We start from the raw sequence: 19,501 nt of genomic DNA, 5'->3' as shown, positions 1-19,501 counted from the left end.
TTGGAATTTAAAAAATATTATTTTTATCAAAGACAGCATAAATGATTATCCTATAGTTCTAGAACGAAAACCTTTCTAATTTATTTTGTTTTATGTAAAAAAAATGCACGTTTATATATTATAGTCATCGTCCTAGTGTAAATGGGCCTTTACACTTGAATTATCAGATAACTTAGTTCGTAGTTTAATTTTTATTTGATATAAATAAAATTACTATAGTTGTTAATAATATGTAGGATGTGATTAGAAGTGAAACATTAATACCTAATGGTCCATTTCAGCTAAGTCCTTAACGTTAAATTAAACAAAAACATCAGACTCTTTTTAAGCAATTATCAATAGGTAAAATGAGTCACATTGGTTTGTACTTTCGCATCAGTGTTTGATGTAGGCCCAGTTTGAAGGATGCCGCCAATCCGTGAGTGTCTGTGCCACAGTTCCTGTTAAGAAGACTCTCAAGGTTGCCTAGCTTCAGAAAAAAATCTTTCATATAACTTTCCTTATATTAACTTTATCTAGGAAGTTGGCTTACATGTTCTTGGCCTTGGAACTAATATCCTTTAATAAAATCCATAGTAATTAATCATAATCAATTAGAAAATGATTACATGATTCAGATTAACTACCATGTTTACATGATATTTCATTTCAGACAGGAGTCCTGAGTTATTTTGTTGATAGTTTAAAATTATGAGTCATAAGCAACCCACCTATCCTTAAATTTTCTAGCATTTTATATTTGCCATTTGAAATAAAGTATTTTGGATATCAGAAAAATCTTTCCTTAGTAGCAGTAAATGATATGACTATTATAATCATTATTTTCATCATCATCATCATCATCCTACTTTCTTTATCATCATCATCATCATCATCATCATCATCATCATCATCATCATAATACTTTCTTCATCATCTTCATCATACTTTCTTTATCATAATCATCACACTTTCTTTATCATAATCGTTATCATCATACTTTCTTCATTATCATCATCATTATCATCATACTTTCTATATCATTATCATTATTATCATACTTTCTTCATCTGATTGCTATCATCGTTATCAAACTTTCTTCATCATTATCATCATCATCATCATCTCATCATACTTTCTTCATCATCATCATCATCATCTTTATCATCATCATCATCATTACTATCTTCATCATCATCATCATCATCATCAACACTATCTTGTTATTGAACAGTTTTACTAGCACTGTCCACATAAATTATCATAGCATCCACTATTTCAGAGAAATATACAAAAAAAAGCAACACTCACTCATCACGCATCAATTTAATAACTTCTGAGCAGTACTTTGCCCGTGGCTATTCATGTTTAAAATGCTCTTTAAATTCCTTCCTAATTTTAACGTCACTGCTACTACTGTTTGATGGGTGGTGATCAAACTGTAGATAGCATGTTTGATTCCACTCAAATGTGACGAGTCCAGAACTTAAAAAAAACTTATTGCCGATTTTATCGTAGTGTGATCCTTTTCAGCCGTGTAAAATATAATTGGATCTGAAAATTAATGCAGTAGTATATACAATTTACAATAGTATACAGTATATATAATGCAGTATATTTGTCATAATGGAACCACTCCATTAGGAAACCTCTATTTAGTGGACATCTCTATTAAAGGGACACTTTGTTGGGTCTTGCAAGTGTCCTCTTATTAGAGGTTCTATTGTAGTCCAATATTTTAATCTCTCTGGCATTTCAATTCAAAATAAACTTCCTTGTAAATTTTTATTTAATCAAGTACAACAAATTATTATTAAATTTTGCTCTTTTTGCAGAATGTTGAATACTTCTAATTTAGTATGCGATTGTCAGCTCACCTGGTTCCCATTCTGGCTGGTTGATCAACCATTTGCACAAGATGTTGTCGCAAAATGTGCACACCCAGAAAATGTGCAGGGACAGAATGTTCTAGGAGCAAACATCTCACTTTTTACATGTGGTAAGAAATGTTTTTCAGTGAGCCGATTCTCAGTACTGTATCTGTGTTTGTCCTGTATCATAGACAAATTATGTGATACAGCGTCACATGTGAGACAATATAAGAACAATGTCAAGAAAATGGAACATTTCATGCACTTGTAACACTGTATCATGGAACTTGCCTATGAATTGGACAAATAATTTATTTTTAAAATACTTTTTTACATTGAAACATAGTTAATTTTAGACACTACCAACTAACCACCTTTTTATTATTTCTTTAAACCTACATTTATTTTTTTTTTTATCCTCAGCTGATTATCCTAAACCGTACATCATAATGCATCCAGAGGCTCAGAAAGCCCTACGCGGTGGAGATGTAGAGTTTCTGTGCCAGGCAGCAAGTAACGGGGGCCATAATATAGAAGTTATCTGGAAGAAAGATAACAAGGTATATAGAGTACTTTTAATATGTTTTATTTGATAAAAATAATAGCAAATGTGTCATAACTACTGTAAAATAAAGGAATTGTTGTGTTGATATAAAATTTGCGGTATATCACATATATTTCTGAAAAGAACTGTTGAGTTTCTTTACGTTACGTCAATATACTTTGATCATCCTCAATAGTGAGAAGATATTTTTCGAAGACATTGAAGTCAAGATTGAGAATCTAGTTAGAACAAAAAATGAGTCATTCATTTAATGTTTCTATTTGTGTTACTGTTTCTTTTTTAGGAGTTGCCTAAAACCTTTGTGGAAACAAAGCAGGAAATGCAAGGGGGCGTTACCGAGGTGACAAGCGTCTTGCGTTTAACCAACTTACAGGATGAGAACGAGGGGCGGTACCAATGTGTCATCTCGAATCATTTTGGACCCTCCTATTCCAACAAAGCCAAGTTAACTGTCAATGGTATGATCAATATTTGAAATTGTTTTAGTTGATTGAGATGTAACCTTAATAATATTATTAGGTGGTCCCTCTCCATGTTGACACTGTTTTTAAACTGTGATTTTGTTGAAGTTGGCTCTCTTCTAATTGTTTAATATAATACATTCATGTTTAAAATTAATCTTGATTGATTTTAAAATTCATTAAAGCTTGGTTCCCACTAGCGACGCAACGCAAGGACGTAACGCAATGCAAGTGAATTGACCAATCACAAGCGATGGCTTATTCGCTTGTGATTGCTAACTGTCTATAACTTCGCTTGTCATTGGTTAAAACGCTTGCGTTGCGTTTACGTCCTTGCGTTACGTTCTAGTGGGAACCAAGTTTAAGTAATATTATTTTTTTATCAATATTTTGCAACTGTAATGTGATTGACCTAAATTTTGTCTACACTATCAAACTAGTTTGACATAAAAAATGTGTGTACCAAATATGGTAGTGAATCACAAAATATATGGGCACATTTTTTTGTCACCTAAAGTTTGATAGTGTAGACAAAGTATTAAGTTCAAAACAAGATTTCAAATATAATTGCATTGAAAACAGTACGAAGCTAAATAAATCTTCCTGTTACTACTGCTGTTTGTTATCATAGATTTTCTTAGATATAAACAGCTACAAATTTATTTTGACTAATGATTGAGTGTTAAACTTTGTTTGAAAGTGATCGTTCATTGACACTGCCTCCCTTTTGTCATGCTTTGATATATTATTACAAACGTGCCAAAAGTTCACGAGGAAGTATTTCACTTATCGATGGGGTTTTTGTATCGACTCTCTGCCCTGTGACATCACTACGCTGTGAAAATCTTTGTGATTATTATTGGTACTGAAAAATTATTCAGGTTATTTTGAAAGAAACAGGCTAATAAAGTTATCAAATTTAATTTCAGTTTTTCCAGTGTTTACTAAAACGCCCACCGATAAGACTGTTGAAGTTGGAGAAGTTATACCTCTTGCATGTGCTGCTACTGGTCATCCACAACCGGATATTTCGTGGCAAAAGGACGGCGGTGTAAATTTCCCTGCTGCTCGAGAACGTCGAATGCACATCTTTCCCAATGAAGAAACTTTTTTCATTGCCAAAAGTAAGGTTGAAGACATGGGAGTGTATTCCTGTATCGCTAGCAATAACGCCGGAACCATTGTCACGAATGCCACCATCCAAGTTCTCCAGGAACCATCCTTTGCGGAGAACTTAAAAGATGTTACTGCGAGAGCAGGCGACACCGCAATGCTCCAATGCAAGCCATCAGGGAGTCCCATGCCAAACATCTCTTGGAAAAAAGATGGTAAAAGTGTGGTGGCATCAGATCGGATTCATCTTGTGAGCAGTAACCAACTTTTGTTGGTGACAGATGTCAAAGTAGAGGATGCTGGCAGCTATACCTGCTCTCTGTCAAATGTTCTTGGACAAGTAACTGGAACAATTGACCTTACAGTTAATAGTGGTAAGTATTTTTAACTGAAATGATCTTTTCGCAGGAGATTTAAATTAAGATTTTCTTTTCTAGAGATAACCTCTTTTATAACAAATCTCTTTAATTTTTTAAACATATCAATACTGTACACATACTAGATTCTAGAGAAAGAAAAATTGTTAAAAGCAACATGGTACAGAGTTTTTAAAGCAAAGTTTTATCTTAAAGTTTGAAAAATGTTCATTTCCTTTCAACGATATTGGACAGGCCTTGTAATTATTATTGCTACATGGCTAAATTTATTCCAAATAGCATTTGAAATTTTAATTAGCCAAACCCATAAATATGTTATGGTGGCAAGTACAAATTAGATTTATTACCCAATTATTGTGGCGATCAGGTTTTCAATTGAAATAATAAAAATTTAACACTGACATCCTTTTGATTAATCCAACTTATAAAAATGTTAATCTATTGAAATGCATTATTATTTATTGGACTGTTAACACACAATTTTTAACACACATTTTTTTTTTCTGGAAAAAGGTTTTTAATTTACAATCGATATAGAGAAGTTTAACTCTTTCAAAAGAGCTAAATTTATATTAAAACTATTTAGTGTACTTATAATAGTAGTTTCTAACTTATTAGTAATTTTTTGATTCATCATTTGAACTTTAACCTTATTTGGCAACATACATTTATCATGCAAACTCAAAATCGCTCACCCAACGTAAATCAAGAACCTTAATTTCATGTCATTCAACGAGCCTGACCTAAATGGTTGTTGGGATATATAAGGTTAAAGTTCAGCTACATGACACAAATTGTAATTAAATAATTGTTGGATGAGATCATTAAAAGTATTTTATCAATTTTCTTTAGATTCTTGTACATCACCACAGCCTGGCCAATCACAGAACAGTATCTGCAACGGAGCTTTCACCGGTATCATAATCATAGCGGTGGTGTGCGGTGTTGTTGGCACTTCGGTCATCTGGGTAGTGATTATCTACCATAGTCGCAAACGTAGGCGCCGGTACAACACAACACCAGTGGACGATCCTGTGTTACCGGAGGAGATACCAAGCATGATGTACAATGGGTCAGAGGGAACAATACAACAGGAGACCAGCAGCGGTGTCTCAAGCTCTGGTATGTTTACTTTTATATTATATACAGGTCTCTCTCCAGGTCTCTCCAATGTCCGGTTCTCTCTCCAGGTCTCTCCAGTGTCCAGGTCTCTCCTGTGTCCAGGTCTCTCCAGTGTCCAGGTCTCTCCTGTGTCCAGGTCTCTCTCCTGTGTCCAGGTCTCTCTCCAGGTCTCTCCAGTGTCCAGGTCTTTCTCTAGGTCTCTCCAGTGTCCAAGTCTCTCTCCAGTGTTCAGGTCTCTTTCCAGGTCTCTCTCCAGGTCTCTCCAGTGTCTAGGTCTTTCTCTAGGTCTCTCCAGTGTCCAGGTCTTCCCAGCTTTTATATTGTGGGGGCAACCATATATATTTTTGTTTGTCCAGGGCCACAGAGTGAAGGAAACAATGTATATATATTAAAATTAGCCTATTGAATCATTTAAGAAGATACAAAACCAGCTGTCCATCTATCTCTCTTATCTTGTCTATCTTTTTTCTATTACTCTATATTTATTGATGCGTACTAGTTTTATCTATTATATATCTATTATATATAATCTCCCTCTCTTTTATCTTTGTATCTCTGTCTATCTGTTCATCAATGCTAGTCAGCCTGTCTGTATGGTTTGAATTCTATCTGTCTTTCTCCTCATCTTTTCGTTTGTCCATCACAATTTAATCAATATATTTATCTTTCTCTTCATCTTTCAATCACAATTTAATCAATATAAGATTATATCCGATAACATAGATGAAAAACGAAATTTTAATGTTGTATTTTTACTTTTTGCAGAATAAAATATATTAATTAGTAGTATGTAATATAAACACCACAGTAGAAGTAGTTTCCTTTCATGTAACAAATTCTTAGATCTAGTATTACAATCGGTAATTTAAAGTAAAGATTTTGTTTTAAAGTGAGTTTGATAAACATTGACAATATTCATATAAGATAATGCCTAAGGGAAAGTACTAAAGTGAATCTTTGACGTTAAAAGTCTACCAACACGTTTGTAGCTGTGCGCAAACATCACTCGCGTATTCCAAGAGGTATCGTTTTCTCTGACTCACCAACCAATGATTACTGCAATTTTTTCTGCAACTAAAACCTTGCATTGATTTCTATCTGCCACAAGAGACAACAATTGTTGTTAATTTATAAAGTTTAAATTTCTTCAGTCCTAGTTTTTTAGCGACAACAACTCTCTGAAGATATAATCTGTCAATCAAATATTTATATATATCTTTTTTTTTAAACAGCCACTGATAAATATCAAATGGATAACTTAAGCGATGATGATTCTATAGATGGAACTCTTCATGCTTCATACCGACCGCCGCAACGTTTTCGTACTTCAGCTGGTTTCCCGAGTGATGGGCGTGGCGATGAGCCTATGCATTTGACTACTTTCAGTCGTAACTATGATGAAAGCAATGGTAAATTTACCTATTTTTGTTTGTTTTTTGTATAACTGATTTAGTTTTGGCTTTCAATAACGTTTCCATATTGATTTTACACTTTAGACATCTTAAAAGTTTCATTTGTTAGTCATGTTATCTGAAACTGCTTTTACATAAAGGTGAAAAACTATTAATAGAATCTTGGGGCTAAAATCAAACAGTAAAACGAAACTGAATCAGATGAAAAAAAAAATACACATAAACTACAACATCTGGGCAAGGGACAACAACGAATTGTGATGTTACATTGAATTGTGGGTAATGCATTAAATTGTTGCATTTTAATTGAATTTTGGGTAATGAATTGATATGAATTGTGGGTAATAGATTTGAATTTAATTGAGGGACACAAACCCAGAAAGTAAATGACTCGTTCATAAGGTCATAAGGTCAATATGTTGTATTCATTATTTGGAGGAAGGAAATGGTGAATGCGCTTAACACAAGCAACACATATGTTAAGAATAGAAATCAGCTAAAAACAACGCTTACAGGAACAATCTGTAACCAGGGAATTAAAATAGAAAGAAGAAAGAAATATAAGGGGCAAAAAGAGTAGTAAATATGAATTACAGGAAAAAGTAAGGTTTTAGTAAATGACTGATGTCATTAAAATTATTTCATTTAATGAAAATAATGATTAGCATATACCAGAAGAAATTGTGTCATGTTGGGAAAGAGAAAGCTAGAAAAATATTATGGAATGGATCGCTGTTTTGGTGACTGACATTTAATAAATGTTAACATATATACTGCAGATACGACACAGATATTGTCTGAAATATATGTTTTTTCCCTTTGTGATGTCTACCTATACAACTGAATTATTATTTATTACGAATGAGAAATTTATGTTTTGCAATAAAACTTAAAAATGTCAAACCCATTACGAAACCTTGGATAAGATTACACGAATATAAAAATTCTCGATTTAAACAAAATTTGAAATGAAAATTATACATAATGATCGTCGTTCTCATGGAAATTACATAGTTGTTAAATTCATCAAATTTCAAAATAAACATTAAATTTTTCAGTAATAAGATTTCAAATTATACTTGTAATGTATACTTTAGAAACGGTCTTAAATCACTTTTTATTGTCATTTTTGCACCATTTTTCACCTGTTCATTATGGTTCTATAATTTTTCTAATTTAAGTAATCATGGCAAAGTTATTGTACAACAGTTACTGCAGTAATTTTTTACTGAAATACTGCACGATATGATTTTAGATGTTTTCAATGTAATTGTTTATAACAAAATCACTGCAACAATGTACTATGATTACCATAAATGAAATAATTGGATAAACAATTTGTGTTAAACACAATGTCGTTACTGCAGTAGAATAAATGGTAAATTTGAAGTGTGATTAACAGAATTATTAGTTACAATGTTTCCACTTTATTCTTCTTTTCCCTTTTTTAGTCCATGATGGCAGTAGCTTTCCACTTCTTAATCACTCACTGACCAATCAGAGTGCTTCAGCACCACACGTTACTATGGGATATCAATCAGAAATTGATCCATTGACTGCTCAGGACATGTACAAGGAACTCCCACAGCAGCAGGACAAACATCGCAACCAATATCAATGTGCAAGTTATCCGGCTTTCGAGCCAGAGGCAACTGAAAGTGTGGCCAACTCGTTCCCAGGGATGTCATCGGGACCTGCGGGAAACCTGACAGATGACTTGCATCCTCCATCCAGTCCTCCGAGTTACGCGGAATTGGTTAACAAAAACTTAAGTGAAAAGCAGTATTCAAATAACCCAAAGGATTGCCAGAAAAAAACTGGTAGGTTTAAATACTTATCTTAACTTATTGTAGTTTAATTCAATTTGTAATTTCTTGATTTTTTAGTAATATTATTACAGTGTTTTGAGGACCATGCAAATGATTTAGTATTTAATTTGTTCTTTTAGAATTGACAGCAAATGGACACTTACCAAATAGTAACTTATCAGAAGTAAAATCACCTAAGCATCACATATCACCGTTACACCAACATAAGAAAAGCGCTGACAAGCCACAAGAATTTATCCCACAATTTAACATTCCAACCTGCCAAGCAACTCCTAACGAGCACTCGCAACAGTTCAAAGGTCGGCGGAATGTTCCACACTCACAAACAAATGGTGTGGCAACATCAAGTAACGTGTAGATTATAATGATACCTGTATGGTTTAGTGTGTATGAAATTTGTCCCACAATGCATCACCCAAAATGGTTGCTTAGCAACATTATGTCCATATGTGATTTTTAAAAAATTGTATTTTAAAAATTAAATGATAATCTAAAGTTGCATTGAATTTTGGAAAAATTTATTTAATATAGAAATTTGTGTACATTAAATGATTTTACGCAAGTATGTTTGATTAAATGCTGTATGTAAAATGCAGTACAAAATCCAATGCAATTTGTAGATGTATGTGTTTTGGGTGCAAGGCTTAGCCAAAGCATTTTGTTTACTTCTCCCGATAAAGCATTCTGTAAATTATTGTATATTTGGTTTGTAAATAGAGCTAGTATGAAGTTGTATCTTGCAATGCTTGTACGATATTTGCCACCGTGAGAGTTTGAGAGCGTGTGACGACGGAGCAACTATAGTGCAAGAATTATATAAAATGAGTGAAGGAGAGAGAGTGATGAGTGAATGAGAATTTTAAAAAGCAATATATTACTAAGTTCTGTCCGTAACTGTTGATTAGCTAATAGATATCTATACAAAATTGGATACAAGTCTTGTTCCAATTAAAGACAACTTTGTGGGTTAAACGTCCGATTATTCTCAATTATTATAATTATTTTAATTATAATGTTAGTTATAGTGTGTGAGGGGAGGGGCGTAATTGTGGTCTTTAAATATAATCACTTCAATCATATGGTGAATTATAATTTGTTTTTAGTCGGGATAAGACTTGTGGTCTTTAATTGGAAACAAACCTGTATTGCAATAAATATGAAATTTGTTTCTGGTAGCATTTTACAATTCTTTAGCAAACTTGTAGCATTATGACATAAAAAAACGCTATTTCAAATGTAATCCCATCCCAGCTTACCCATTACCCCAGCTTACCCATTAGCCTCAATTAAGCATATAATCAGAAATTATTGACATTATAATATTGTAATCTTAAATAAATCGCTCTTTATATTTCATAAAAAACTTGTTATATATTGTGAAAGATAACATTGTGATATCAACTAGTTATTAGTCTACTATTCTTCTTATTGAGAATTTATAAATGTTATTGAAAGTCTTTTGAAATTTAATCTTGTTGTGTAGAAAAATACCATCAGTTTTGGAAAAAAAATTGTAGAAGATTTTCAGTGATTATACAAAGTGATCGTTTTGTGCATCCAGCAGTATTTTTAATCAGCAATTAAGGTATAAGAACTAAGTCCACTTTGATAGTGGTGATATTTTATGCTTGATAATAGCATGTTTGTACTTAAGCAAGATTTGAACCCAAGAGATTGAAAGGCAACCACCAGTCAAAAGTGCCACTGAGGATTTGTGCATTTAACGTACATGACACTTTTACATACAGAATCTAGGGCTTATACTTTATTTTACATGGCAATATTCTCCAATTAAATCATAAATCAACCATTTTTCTAATCGATATCAACGGATTACTACATTTTTATGTCATTTTTATTACTTTAGTAGAAGATCGTGTGTGACTATTTTAGACGGATGATTAATTACAAGAAATAATCAATATTATTTTTATATTAAAAATATGAAATTAGCGTAAACAATGCATTATTATGACATTATGTTATAACCTCTAGAAAAATCGTGTGAATAACCCATTGATTTTCAAAATTGTTTTTCTGGAGTTTATTTACATCGGGTAATAAATTGTAACGTGCATTCATTTACAAAATCATAAAGAAGCAGAGAGAGATTACATGCTGCTGTTTCTGAGCCTTATACTCTTGTACAATTAGGCAATTGGGTCAGAGACCCCTAAAGGCAGACGAGTTCCTTTGTCATATTGCGCCAATTCGCAGTCATTTTTACAACAAAGTACTAGCCAAGATTGTCTGCAACAATTTCAGGTATATTGTGAAAATATTCTCGAATAATCCTTTTAAAGAATACTGATTTATTAACCTCGATCCAATCAACATTTTACAACGTTTTTTAATATAGGCGTCGTGCGCACCAAGAATCAACAAATACAATTTTGAAAAATTTTGCTAATTTTACGTTTATCAAATTGAATAATGTAGCCAAGTTTCTCATGAATATTTTATTACACCCATTTCTGTGAAAATTGGGGACTTGTCGATCTGCTTTTCGGACAAAATTGGTCTTCGCTTCAGAACCACCAGTGTTCCTTTTTTTGTTCTCAAAAATTAAAATTATTTCAAAGGTGACAAATATAAAATGCGTTCATATGATAAATATTACCGCCGGAGATCGTTTCTGTCGTCAGTACAACTGTTACAACACAAACAATAACAACATAAAAAGTACAATGTATTATTTTAATTTATTATATTATTTCAGCTTCGGTAATCGCGTTAAGAAAGGCGTAACTCGCCCATTCGCCACTAAACACAATTCAATTATTCTCTTATATCTGGACGTTGCTATATCGAAATATTAATTTGATTTTTATTGCACGATTTAACTCGAATTGTGCAATATTCGAAGACGTTAGCATTTGTAATTATATGAAGAATTCAATGAGCTATTAATAAATATATATTCAGCCACTGATAATGGGAGATAGACTTCGCAAATAATTATTCTCCGTGTAACTAAACTCGCGTTACATTACTATTTAATGATTCAACTCGCAAAATTAATTTCTAATTCGTTATTAAACATTTTACTGAAAAAATGAATAACCGATTATTAAAAGAATATTTTTAAATTCGCTATTTTTTGGTAATTTGAATACTGTTATATCGAATACAAAATATTCGATTAAAAACGGTCGGCGCACGATGGAAACGAAATAATCTCTTTACTAATTTCCCCCACCTAATATACAAATGTGTATATGCGACGTACGCAGCCATTTCATATTAATACCACATATTTCATTGCGTTAATCGTGTTGAAATATACCGATGCCACGCCCGACACAATTAAAATATATAATCTTGGTTTTTTTCTTGTGTAGTGAAAACAAATAGAATATATATCACAAATATTTGCGCTTGTATATATAACTTTCGCGCAAGAAAGATATTCAATAATTCGGTTAACTCGTGAATCATGGAAGTGGGTATGGTAGGTTGGGATGGGCGGACGGGCGGGGATGATAGAATACCATGGGTGTGGTAGGTTGGGATGGGCGGACGACGGGGGATGATAGAATACCATGGGTGTGGTAGGTTGGGATGGGCGGACGACGGGGGATGATAGAATACCATGTCATAATGTGTTGCTATGTGCTAATATTTTTCTTAAATAAAAACATTATTCAAGGATGTTTTAATGTTGTATAATGTACGTGGCATTCGACCCTTTTAAAGCTATAGATAGTAAACATGTATGTGTTTAAAATGAAATACAATATTATGTAGAAAGAAGCTACAGTAATCAAAATGTCAAATGAATAAAAATGAAAATATCTGTTACACGTTTGTCTTCTTTTGTTTCTGTTCATTTTCAGTCTCTTCGGGCAAAATTCGTGATGTATGGCGAATGTTTTACGCGATATTGTTGCATTAATTTAACATTATTGTACGAGTGTACATGCATGAAGATTTGTTTACAATATTAATTGTCACAAAGAATGAATTGGTTGGTTGGTTTTCTATCTTTATTTTAAACAATCGTCGTCATCCGCCGCGCGCATCGTATTCATCATTTATAATTATATATATCACATTTATCATCTTTATTATTATCGTATCATCTCACATAACATAATCATTATTTTTATCGTATGCAATATATCATTCATAATAATCATCATAATTATATCATATAGCACATTCGTTATCATATATGTATTTGCTGTCAATAAATTTTAAATAGAAAATAAGTTACTTTTCAATCCTCTCGCATCTTGTGTCTCTTTCAGCGTTCCATATTTGTTCACGCTTGAGTAAACAGAAGCACGCCCTCTATAAACATGCCCATTTTTTTTAAAGGGACATGCAAAATAAATGAAATGTGCGTATTTTAGCTTTATAAATCTTGTTATTAAATCTTGTGGCAATTAATATACCCTGTGAGTTTGTATAAATAATAATATTGTAATAAATAATACGTAAATAGATTGAAAATAATATCTAATGAGTTGTTGGAATAGTCATATGAAGTTATTAGGCGCCGTTAGGCTGGGCCAGGCCTAATAGGCTGGGGCCCAATAAACAAAACAGTGAACCACATCACTGACTGACCGACCACCAGGCGGCTACACTATCAATGACCGGCGTCATTGTTACGAGGAAATAACATGGAACAACCAGGGGCCTACACATTTAGAAACCCATGCCAGAATAATTCCCTAGTTCTCTTAACCAAACTGTAGTGCATGTTTTCATTTCTATTGTAAATTTAATACATCTCTGTTTTTCAGAAAAGAAAAAAAATGTCATTAAGGCATGCTTTACGCTCCAAATTTCGACCGAATGCAAACGAACGAAATGACCAAGGCGCTTCCATGCAAGAATCATCTGAGTACGGAGACGAAGGACAAGTATCTGTGGGGGATGCGGATACGGTAATTTGAAAGGCTTATCGCATACCAAACATTTATTTCATAATTTAATGTCCTTAATATTTTTGACCTAAATAAGTTACAAACCCTTACTTTTATGTATCGTTATAAGAACAACACATGTCTACCTTATTTCCTAAACAGCAGTCTGATACTCATGACTACAAAACTAGATTTACAAAAGAAAAATATACATCATCTCTCAAAAAAAAATCTATTTTTTATAATGGGCCCAAATTGTGGAATTCTTTAGATATTTTTTAAAAATCTCTACTACCCAATATTTATTCTTTTAAATTTAATCTAAAAAGTGTCTGGTCTCGGTGTATGGCAGGTAAACTTTCTGTCCTGTTTATGGATCCTCATATACATGTAGTTTTCCAGTTTTGTGCGCCTGTGCTGACTTATAATCTTATTATTTATTCTTAATTCCAATATTTGTTTTTCCACTGCTTGGAGTCACTTCAAGACACACTGCCATCATACAACAAAGAAACCGAAACAGAACTAATCATTTTTTTTTATTTATTTTTTTTTGTTTCAATGATGCAGTATGTCTTTAATTCTTTAAAGTCTTTGTTAAATCAGACTGCCTGTGACGTATGTTATCTGCTATATTTTTTTAACAAACTTATTTTGGCCTCCATCCACACACCACCTTATCCTAATTTTGTTATTTCAGTTATCGAATACTATATTATTATTATATGAGATTGTATTTATTTGTGTGTGGAAAACCAATAAAAAAAACAAAACAAACAGTGCATATTGGTCTCCATTCGTATTTGACCCCTGTGTATGGAATGCCAAAATTCATGGTGCTCCACCAAAAGCCAAATATTTATCAACTTCATTCATATGCCAACCCTTTCATTTTGGAGAGACTCCCATATTTTGGACTTGTCTTCCGGCTAAAATCGTGCTACCGTTTTTTCACACTTTCTCCCTTTTTCCCGCTTTACAATTTTATGTATTGTGTTGTTTTCTGCATTAAAATTTAACAAAAAAGGTCACACTCAAGCAAATGTACGATATTTCAACCTTTTGAGGTCATTATTGAGTAAACTATGAAATAATGATAAGAATAAAGCGACATGAACTGAGGCGTTCCATGACCAGTGGCCAAAATGACTGCCTTCCAAACTACAGTAACACCACATATTTTTTTATTCAACTTCTGTATAATTCAATTCAAAATAGTCAGTCGTCGTGAGGTGGTTTCCCAAATGATCGTAAAATCAAAACGGTACTGGGTATGACCAACTAGCGTTATTGTCACCGGCTAGTCATCCATTCATAGAAGTACTCATGTAGTAGCCTACCTGTACGGTGACCATAGAATGTGACCCGAGGCATGACTAACTACGACTTTTAGATGGTAGAAAGTTGAGAAAAAATGTTACGAGTAGTTGTACGACATGAAGATGTTTATGAAATTATGTCAATAATGTTTACACACTAGGCATACAAATAGTAATGTTTGTTAGTAAAAATAATTTTGAGTTAATAAGAAAAAGTTATAAGGAAGAAAAGCAAAGAGACTATGGAGCGGCTATTCCTGAATATACAATACTAAGTATCGTAGATTTAAATTATAAATTTTAGGCGATATAGTCAGTCATTATATTATTATTATATAGTCATTCTCATTACTGTTAATAATCAATGTACATATTTTATAATTAATATTTTTTTGTAAAAATCATTGCACTATACACGTTATTATGGTTATTATTAACGATTGATTGAATAAAGTTCACAAGAAACAAAAAAACATTTTTTTTTAAATAAATGCCTCATCCTATTTGTTATACCCAACCTATTCCTCTGCCCCTTCCTTTCCCATTGAATGCCATTTCATTTGACATTTTCTGTTTAAGGATGGACTTTGTATGGTAACTGTATAGGCCAATAATACATCAAATGATTTAGCGAATACTGCAATTCAATATTTTATTGTTAAAAAAATATTTACTATTTCTTTTAGTTGACCGATGAATGGCATAACTTTGACGACAGAGGAGTGTTTGAAATGCAGCTGTCAAACCTGCAAGAGCAATTGGTGGCTACAATGATTTCTAATCAAAAACTTAGTAAGCAAAATATAACGGCACATGTCATTTCAGAAAAAGTTTTCCTTGTCATTCTTAAGTTAAAAACTCTTTTAAATGTGAAGTGTTCATTCTTGGTTTTAAAAGCTCAAACTAGTTTGACAAAAAAAGTTTGATTTGCCTAAATATAGTAGTGATATGACATCATCGTGTCCATATATAGGCACATTACATTTTTTTGTCACATAAAGTTTGATAGTGTAGACAGAGCTTTATTGAAATATATATTGTTCACATAAATTATGTTTTTCATAATTTCATTTCAAAGCCAAAGAATTAGAACAATTAAAAGAAGAAAAACATGTTGACCAGCTTTATAAAAAACTGAAAGAACAAAAGAGTAAAAATGATGAGTTAAATGCAAGAATCTTGGAACTTGAAGAGACGTCAATGAACGAAAGGTTTTGTATGAACTTGCATATTGTATATATGAAAATACATATTCTAACACGTTTAATAACACCATTCATTAAATATTTTAACAAGTTGTAACATATTTTAATCTCCTGATTTATTACACTTTTCATACTTGCATAATAAACATCATGAAATCTCATGAGAAATTATTGATTTCATTAGCATAATGTACTGTCATTAGGACAGAATTAACATACTTGGAAAATCTTGGAATAAAAAACATGCCTCTCACTGGTGTATTTTGTCAGGGGACTCTTGGGATTTTGCCTGGTTACAAGTTGTTACTTTTTTGCAGCTGTGAGGTACTAGTGTAGATTATCCAATTAATTGATTAAAAATAATTTAAATTTGTCTTTACTGTTTCTCTTGTTATCTAGAATGTCAGATGAGGCTGATTTACCTAGAAGAGAAAATCTTATAAACACAGAAGAAACAGGTATCTTAAAGAAATAGTGTCTAGCATTCTAACATGGGCTTATAATTGTGTGTCTAGCATCCTAACATGGGCTTATAATTGAGTGTCTACAAATGCGGTGGGCTTATACAAACATATCTGCCAACTCTCACGGATTATTTATGCCTCATGCATACGTGGCTATTTCTCGCGCATCCATAAAAATATTCAGAATTATTTTGGAGAAAAATAGCTAAGGACTATAATTAATTTGAACCTAATTAGCCTAAGCCTATGTTTATTTGTATTTTATGCTTGATGTAGTACAGGTAAGCCTAACTCAACATAGACGACGATTTTTTAACATAGATGGCGCTATATACAATTTTAATTTAATGTGTCGCTTTTTTATTTTGTATATCTTCTAGGCTCTTTAGAATCAACGCGTAATTCCAGTCGCGGAAACCGGTTCTACAGGTGGATGGAGGACAAGATTTTGACATTCCTGCAGGATTTTTCCGATGATAGTGATCTTGAAGAGGTAACCCCTACAATTGAGCAAGAGTTATCCGTACGGAAGTGAGTTATACTTTATAAAACATGAGAGCGGTATCAAGTCAAAATATTGTAGGGATAAACTACAATAAGATCAAGTTCCTCTCTCTCTGTTGAAACCTTTTCCAACATTACACTTTCCGCGATTTGGTTCCATATTTTTCTGGTTTGGGCAGGATAGTTTGTTATTGTGCTAAAATCTACATTTTTTATTTGGTTTAACCAGTTTTCTATTGTTCTTCCTGGTGGTCCTTTTACTTATGTAGGCTAAATTAGGATAGGATAAATTACATGTATTTTAGTTAGAGTTTCCTGCCAAGAAGTAATGAAATATTTATACACAATGTATTTATTATTTAACAAATACTTTTATATTATGTGTTGTGTGCAATAAACTTTTTTCATCTTTTTATTTTTTTCAGATTAAAAGAAAATTTGAGGAGATTTAGTAAGTTTAATCATCCACTACTTTCAATAAAAATACCAAAACAAAAAATGGCATAATTGTTTAATATCAAAATTAAATTATAATTTTTAAGATAAAATCGCCATTTCCATTTGTCATTATTTTCATAATATAACTAATGTCCTTTTTCAGAGTCTGGAGCTGGACCACCAATGTTGTACTTAAAAGTTTTATCTGCGTTGATGTCGTGGCAATCCCCTGCCTCAACGTTTATTGCGTTTATGGTGAGTTTAAAAGACATCAGTAAATAAACTACATTATTTAAGTAATGTAGTATTAATCCAAAGGCAAGATACTGTAAACAATTACAATGCTGTGGGTATCAGTGGCTAGATCCCAATGGGATATAAAATACACAAAAAGCTAAATCAAAACGATAAAGTAAAACAGCCAAAACAATTTTCAGAGCTTTCTGGCAACAATAGCCCTTCATCAGTGCAATTAATGTATTATTTATGTGTTTTGTCATCTATCCAAATTATTTTATTTTAAAACTACAATGGCATCAAATATTTGGCAAAGTGGCTGTAGTTTCATTCTAAAATGTATGCCAGGTAAATCAGATATTTTTGAAGCCCATAGATATACAAGAGTTAACTGTTGAAATGAATTAAAAAAAACAAACAAAAAACAAAAAAATCTTCTTTTAGAAGTTGATATCTTGTAATTCAAATTATTTAGATCTCATTAAGGCATTTAATGAGCAGATTGTTAAATTGCATTTTTGTTGCTTTCACTTTAGTGTTTCACTCTGTCCATGGTACCCAATTATGCCATAATCAATTCCCATTGATTTTAATTGTCTTTATCTGTGGTAATACACACATATATATTTACAGAGAAAACAATTACATAACACAAAGAAAGAATCCACAAAAAATGTAACTCAGACACCCAGTTGTAGACACCCAGGCCCATTAAAGACAAAACCGGAGACGGAAAAAACATTAAGACGAATTTTAATTTACATACTTATTGCCCTTGACATTTCTTGTAATATATAATTACACTTTATATAACATTGTACAATATTCTTGTCATTAATTCCATCTAGTCATGATTATTTTTCTGGAAGTGTAATTATTAGAAAACGTTAATGAATATGAGTTGTGTAGTTATCAATATTATTATGTGTCATTGCTTTAAATAGGCTATGAAAGCAGTCAAGCATGTCCGACATCTGTGCATGATTAAAAACTTAACAAAATTGATATAAGCGTACACATACACAGTTTATCATAAGTTCTAAAACTTTTTTACAATAAATATATTTTTGTTTGGTGCATGTGCAGATGTTTTGTTTTGTTGTAGTACTGTAGTACCAGATAACTATACTGTAAACTCAGTCCATGTCAATATTTTTAAATTACTTTAAATTTTCCTTAAACAATTAACTCACCGTTGTGCTACCTCAATTTCAAGTGGCGTAAAACAGGCTAATTAATTAGATTAATTTTCTTTTCTTTTTAGCTGTACATGTATGCCATCTATAGTGGCTGGTTTCTCACCGTCCTGTTTGGTTTAATTCTCTGGCATTTCTCAAAAACGTACTTAATATCCAGGTAAGAATCACCATTATTTTATACTTGCTCAAAGATTACTAAGCAATGAATGTTTGCGGCTAAAGTGTATGTAGTTCTAGCAGTTTCAAATCCAATGTCCCAATACAAATCAATATATGTTCTCTATCATACACCTTTTAGATAGTTAGCTCTAATTATCCTAATTAGTCATGTATATTAACTATCAAATATCTTTCAAATGTTTTTTGTTACAGTTCATACCTAATTCTGTATTTCCATTTTCATCTAAGAAATCAATTTAAATCATGTATATAATATCTCTCTTCTTTTTTTGTCATTCTTTTTTCAGAGGTTGGAATATAGAGTTTTCTCTTTTGCCCTACCATACTATTGAAGAGGCAAGTTACGTTGTGC

General features: G+C 32.2%; 2 protein-coding genes across 5 annotated transcripts in view; both read left to right on the top strand.

Moving 5' to 3' along the window:
• LOC140059386 (uncharacterized) overlaps window positions 1-12,530 on the top strand; it is a 57,582-nt gene extending 45,052 nt beyond the window's left edge. For 2 of the 3 annotated variants that reach the window (XM_072105271.1, XM_072105272.1), the window contains exons 10-17: window positions 1,815-1,978; window positions 2,274-2,410; window positions 2,699-2,873; window positions 3,806-4,363; window positions 5,219-5,488; window positions 6,721-6,897; window positions 8,352-8,720; window positions 8,849-12,530. In XM_072105271.1, the coding sequence (XP_071961372.1) occupies window positions 1,815-1,978; window positions 2,274-2,410; window positions 2,699-2,873; window positions 3,806-4,363; window positions 5,219-5,488; window positions 6,721-6,897; window positions 8,352-8,720; window positions 8,849-9,087 (2,089 nt within the window). In that variant the 3' untranslated portion in view covers window positions 9,088-12,530. The remainder of the gene's footprint in view (window positions 1-1,814; window positions 1,979-2,273; window positions 2,411-2,698; window positions 2,874-3,805; window positions 4,364-5,218; window positions 5,489-6,720; window positions 6,898-8,351; window positions 8,721-8,848) is intronic. The other variant, XM_072105273.1, reaches the window with a different exon arrangement.
• Window positions 12,531-13,043: 513 nt separating this feature from the next.
• Window positions 13,044-19,501, top strand: part of LOC140058396 (GRAM domain-containing protein 4-like) — a 73,822-nt gene continuing 67,364 nt past the window's right edge. Inside the window, exons 1-10 of one of the 2 annotated variants that reach the window (XM_072103971.1) lie at window positions 13,044-13,129; window positions 13,481-13,624; window positions 15,609-15,714; window positions 16,001-16,133; window positions 16,527-16,585; window positions 16,981-17,122; window positions 17,521-17,546; window positions 17,697-17,788; window positions 19,035-19,126; window positions 19,437-19,485. In XM_072103971.1, coding sequence (XP_071960072.1) covers window positions 13,493-13,624; window positions 15,609-15,714; window positions 16,001-16,133; window positions 16,527-16,585; window positions 16,981-17,122; window positions 17,521-17,546; window positions 17,697-17,788; window positions 19,035-19,126; window positions 19,437-19,485 — 831 coding nt within the window. In that variant the 5' untranslated portion in view covers window positions 13,044-13,129; window positions 13,481-13,492. The remainder of the gene's footprint in view (window positions 13,130-13,480; window positions 13,625-15,608; window positions 15,715-16,000; window positions 16,134-16,526; window positions 16,586-16,980; window positions 17,123-17,520; window positions 17,547-17,696; window positions 17,789-19,034; window positions 19,127-19,436; window positions 19,486-19,501) is intronic. The other variant, XM_072103972.1, reaches the window with a different exon arrangement.

The sequence above is a fragment of the Antedon mediterranea genome, chromosome 9, assembly GCF_964355755.1.
Source record: "Antedon mediterranea chromosome 9, ecAntMedi1.1, whole genome shotgun sequence".
NCBI classification, from domain to species: Eukaryota; Metazoa; Echinodermata; class Crinoidea; order Comatulida; family Antedonidae; genus Antedon; species Antedon mediterranea.
The sequence above is the reverse complement of the archived record's forward strand: the minus strand, read 5'-3'. Positions and strand labels throughout refer to the sequence as shown.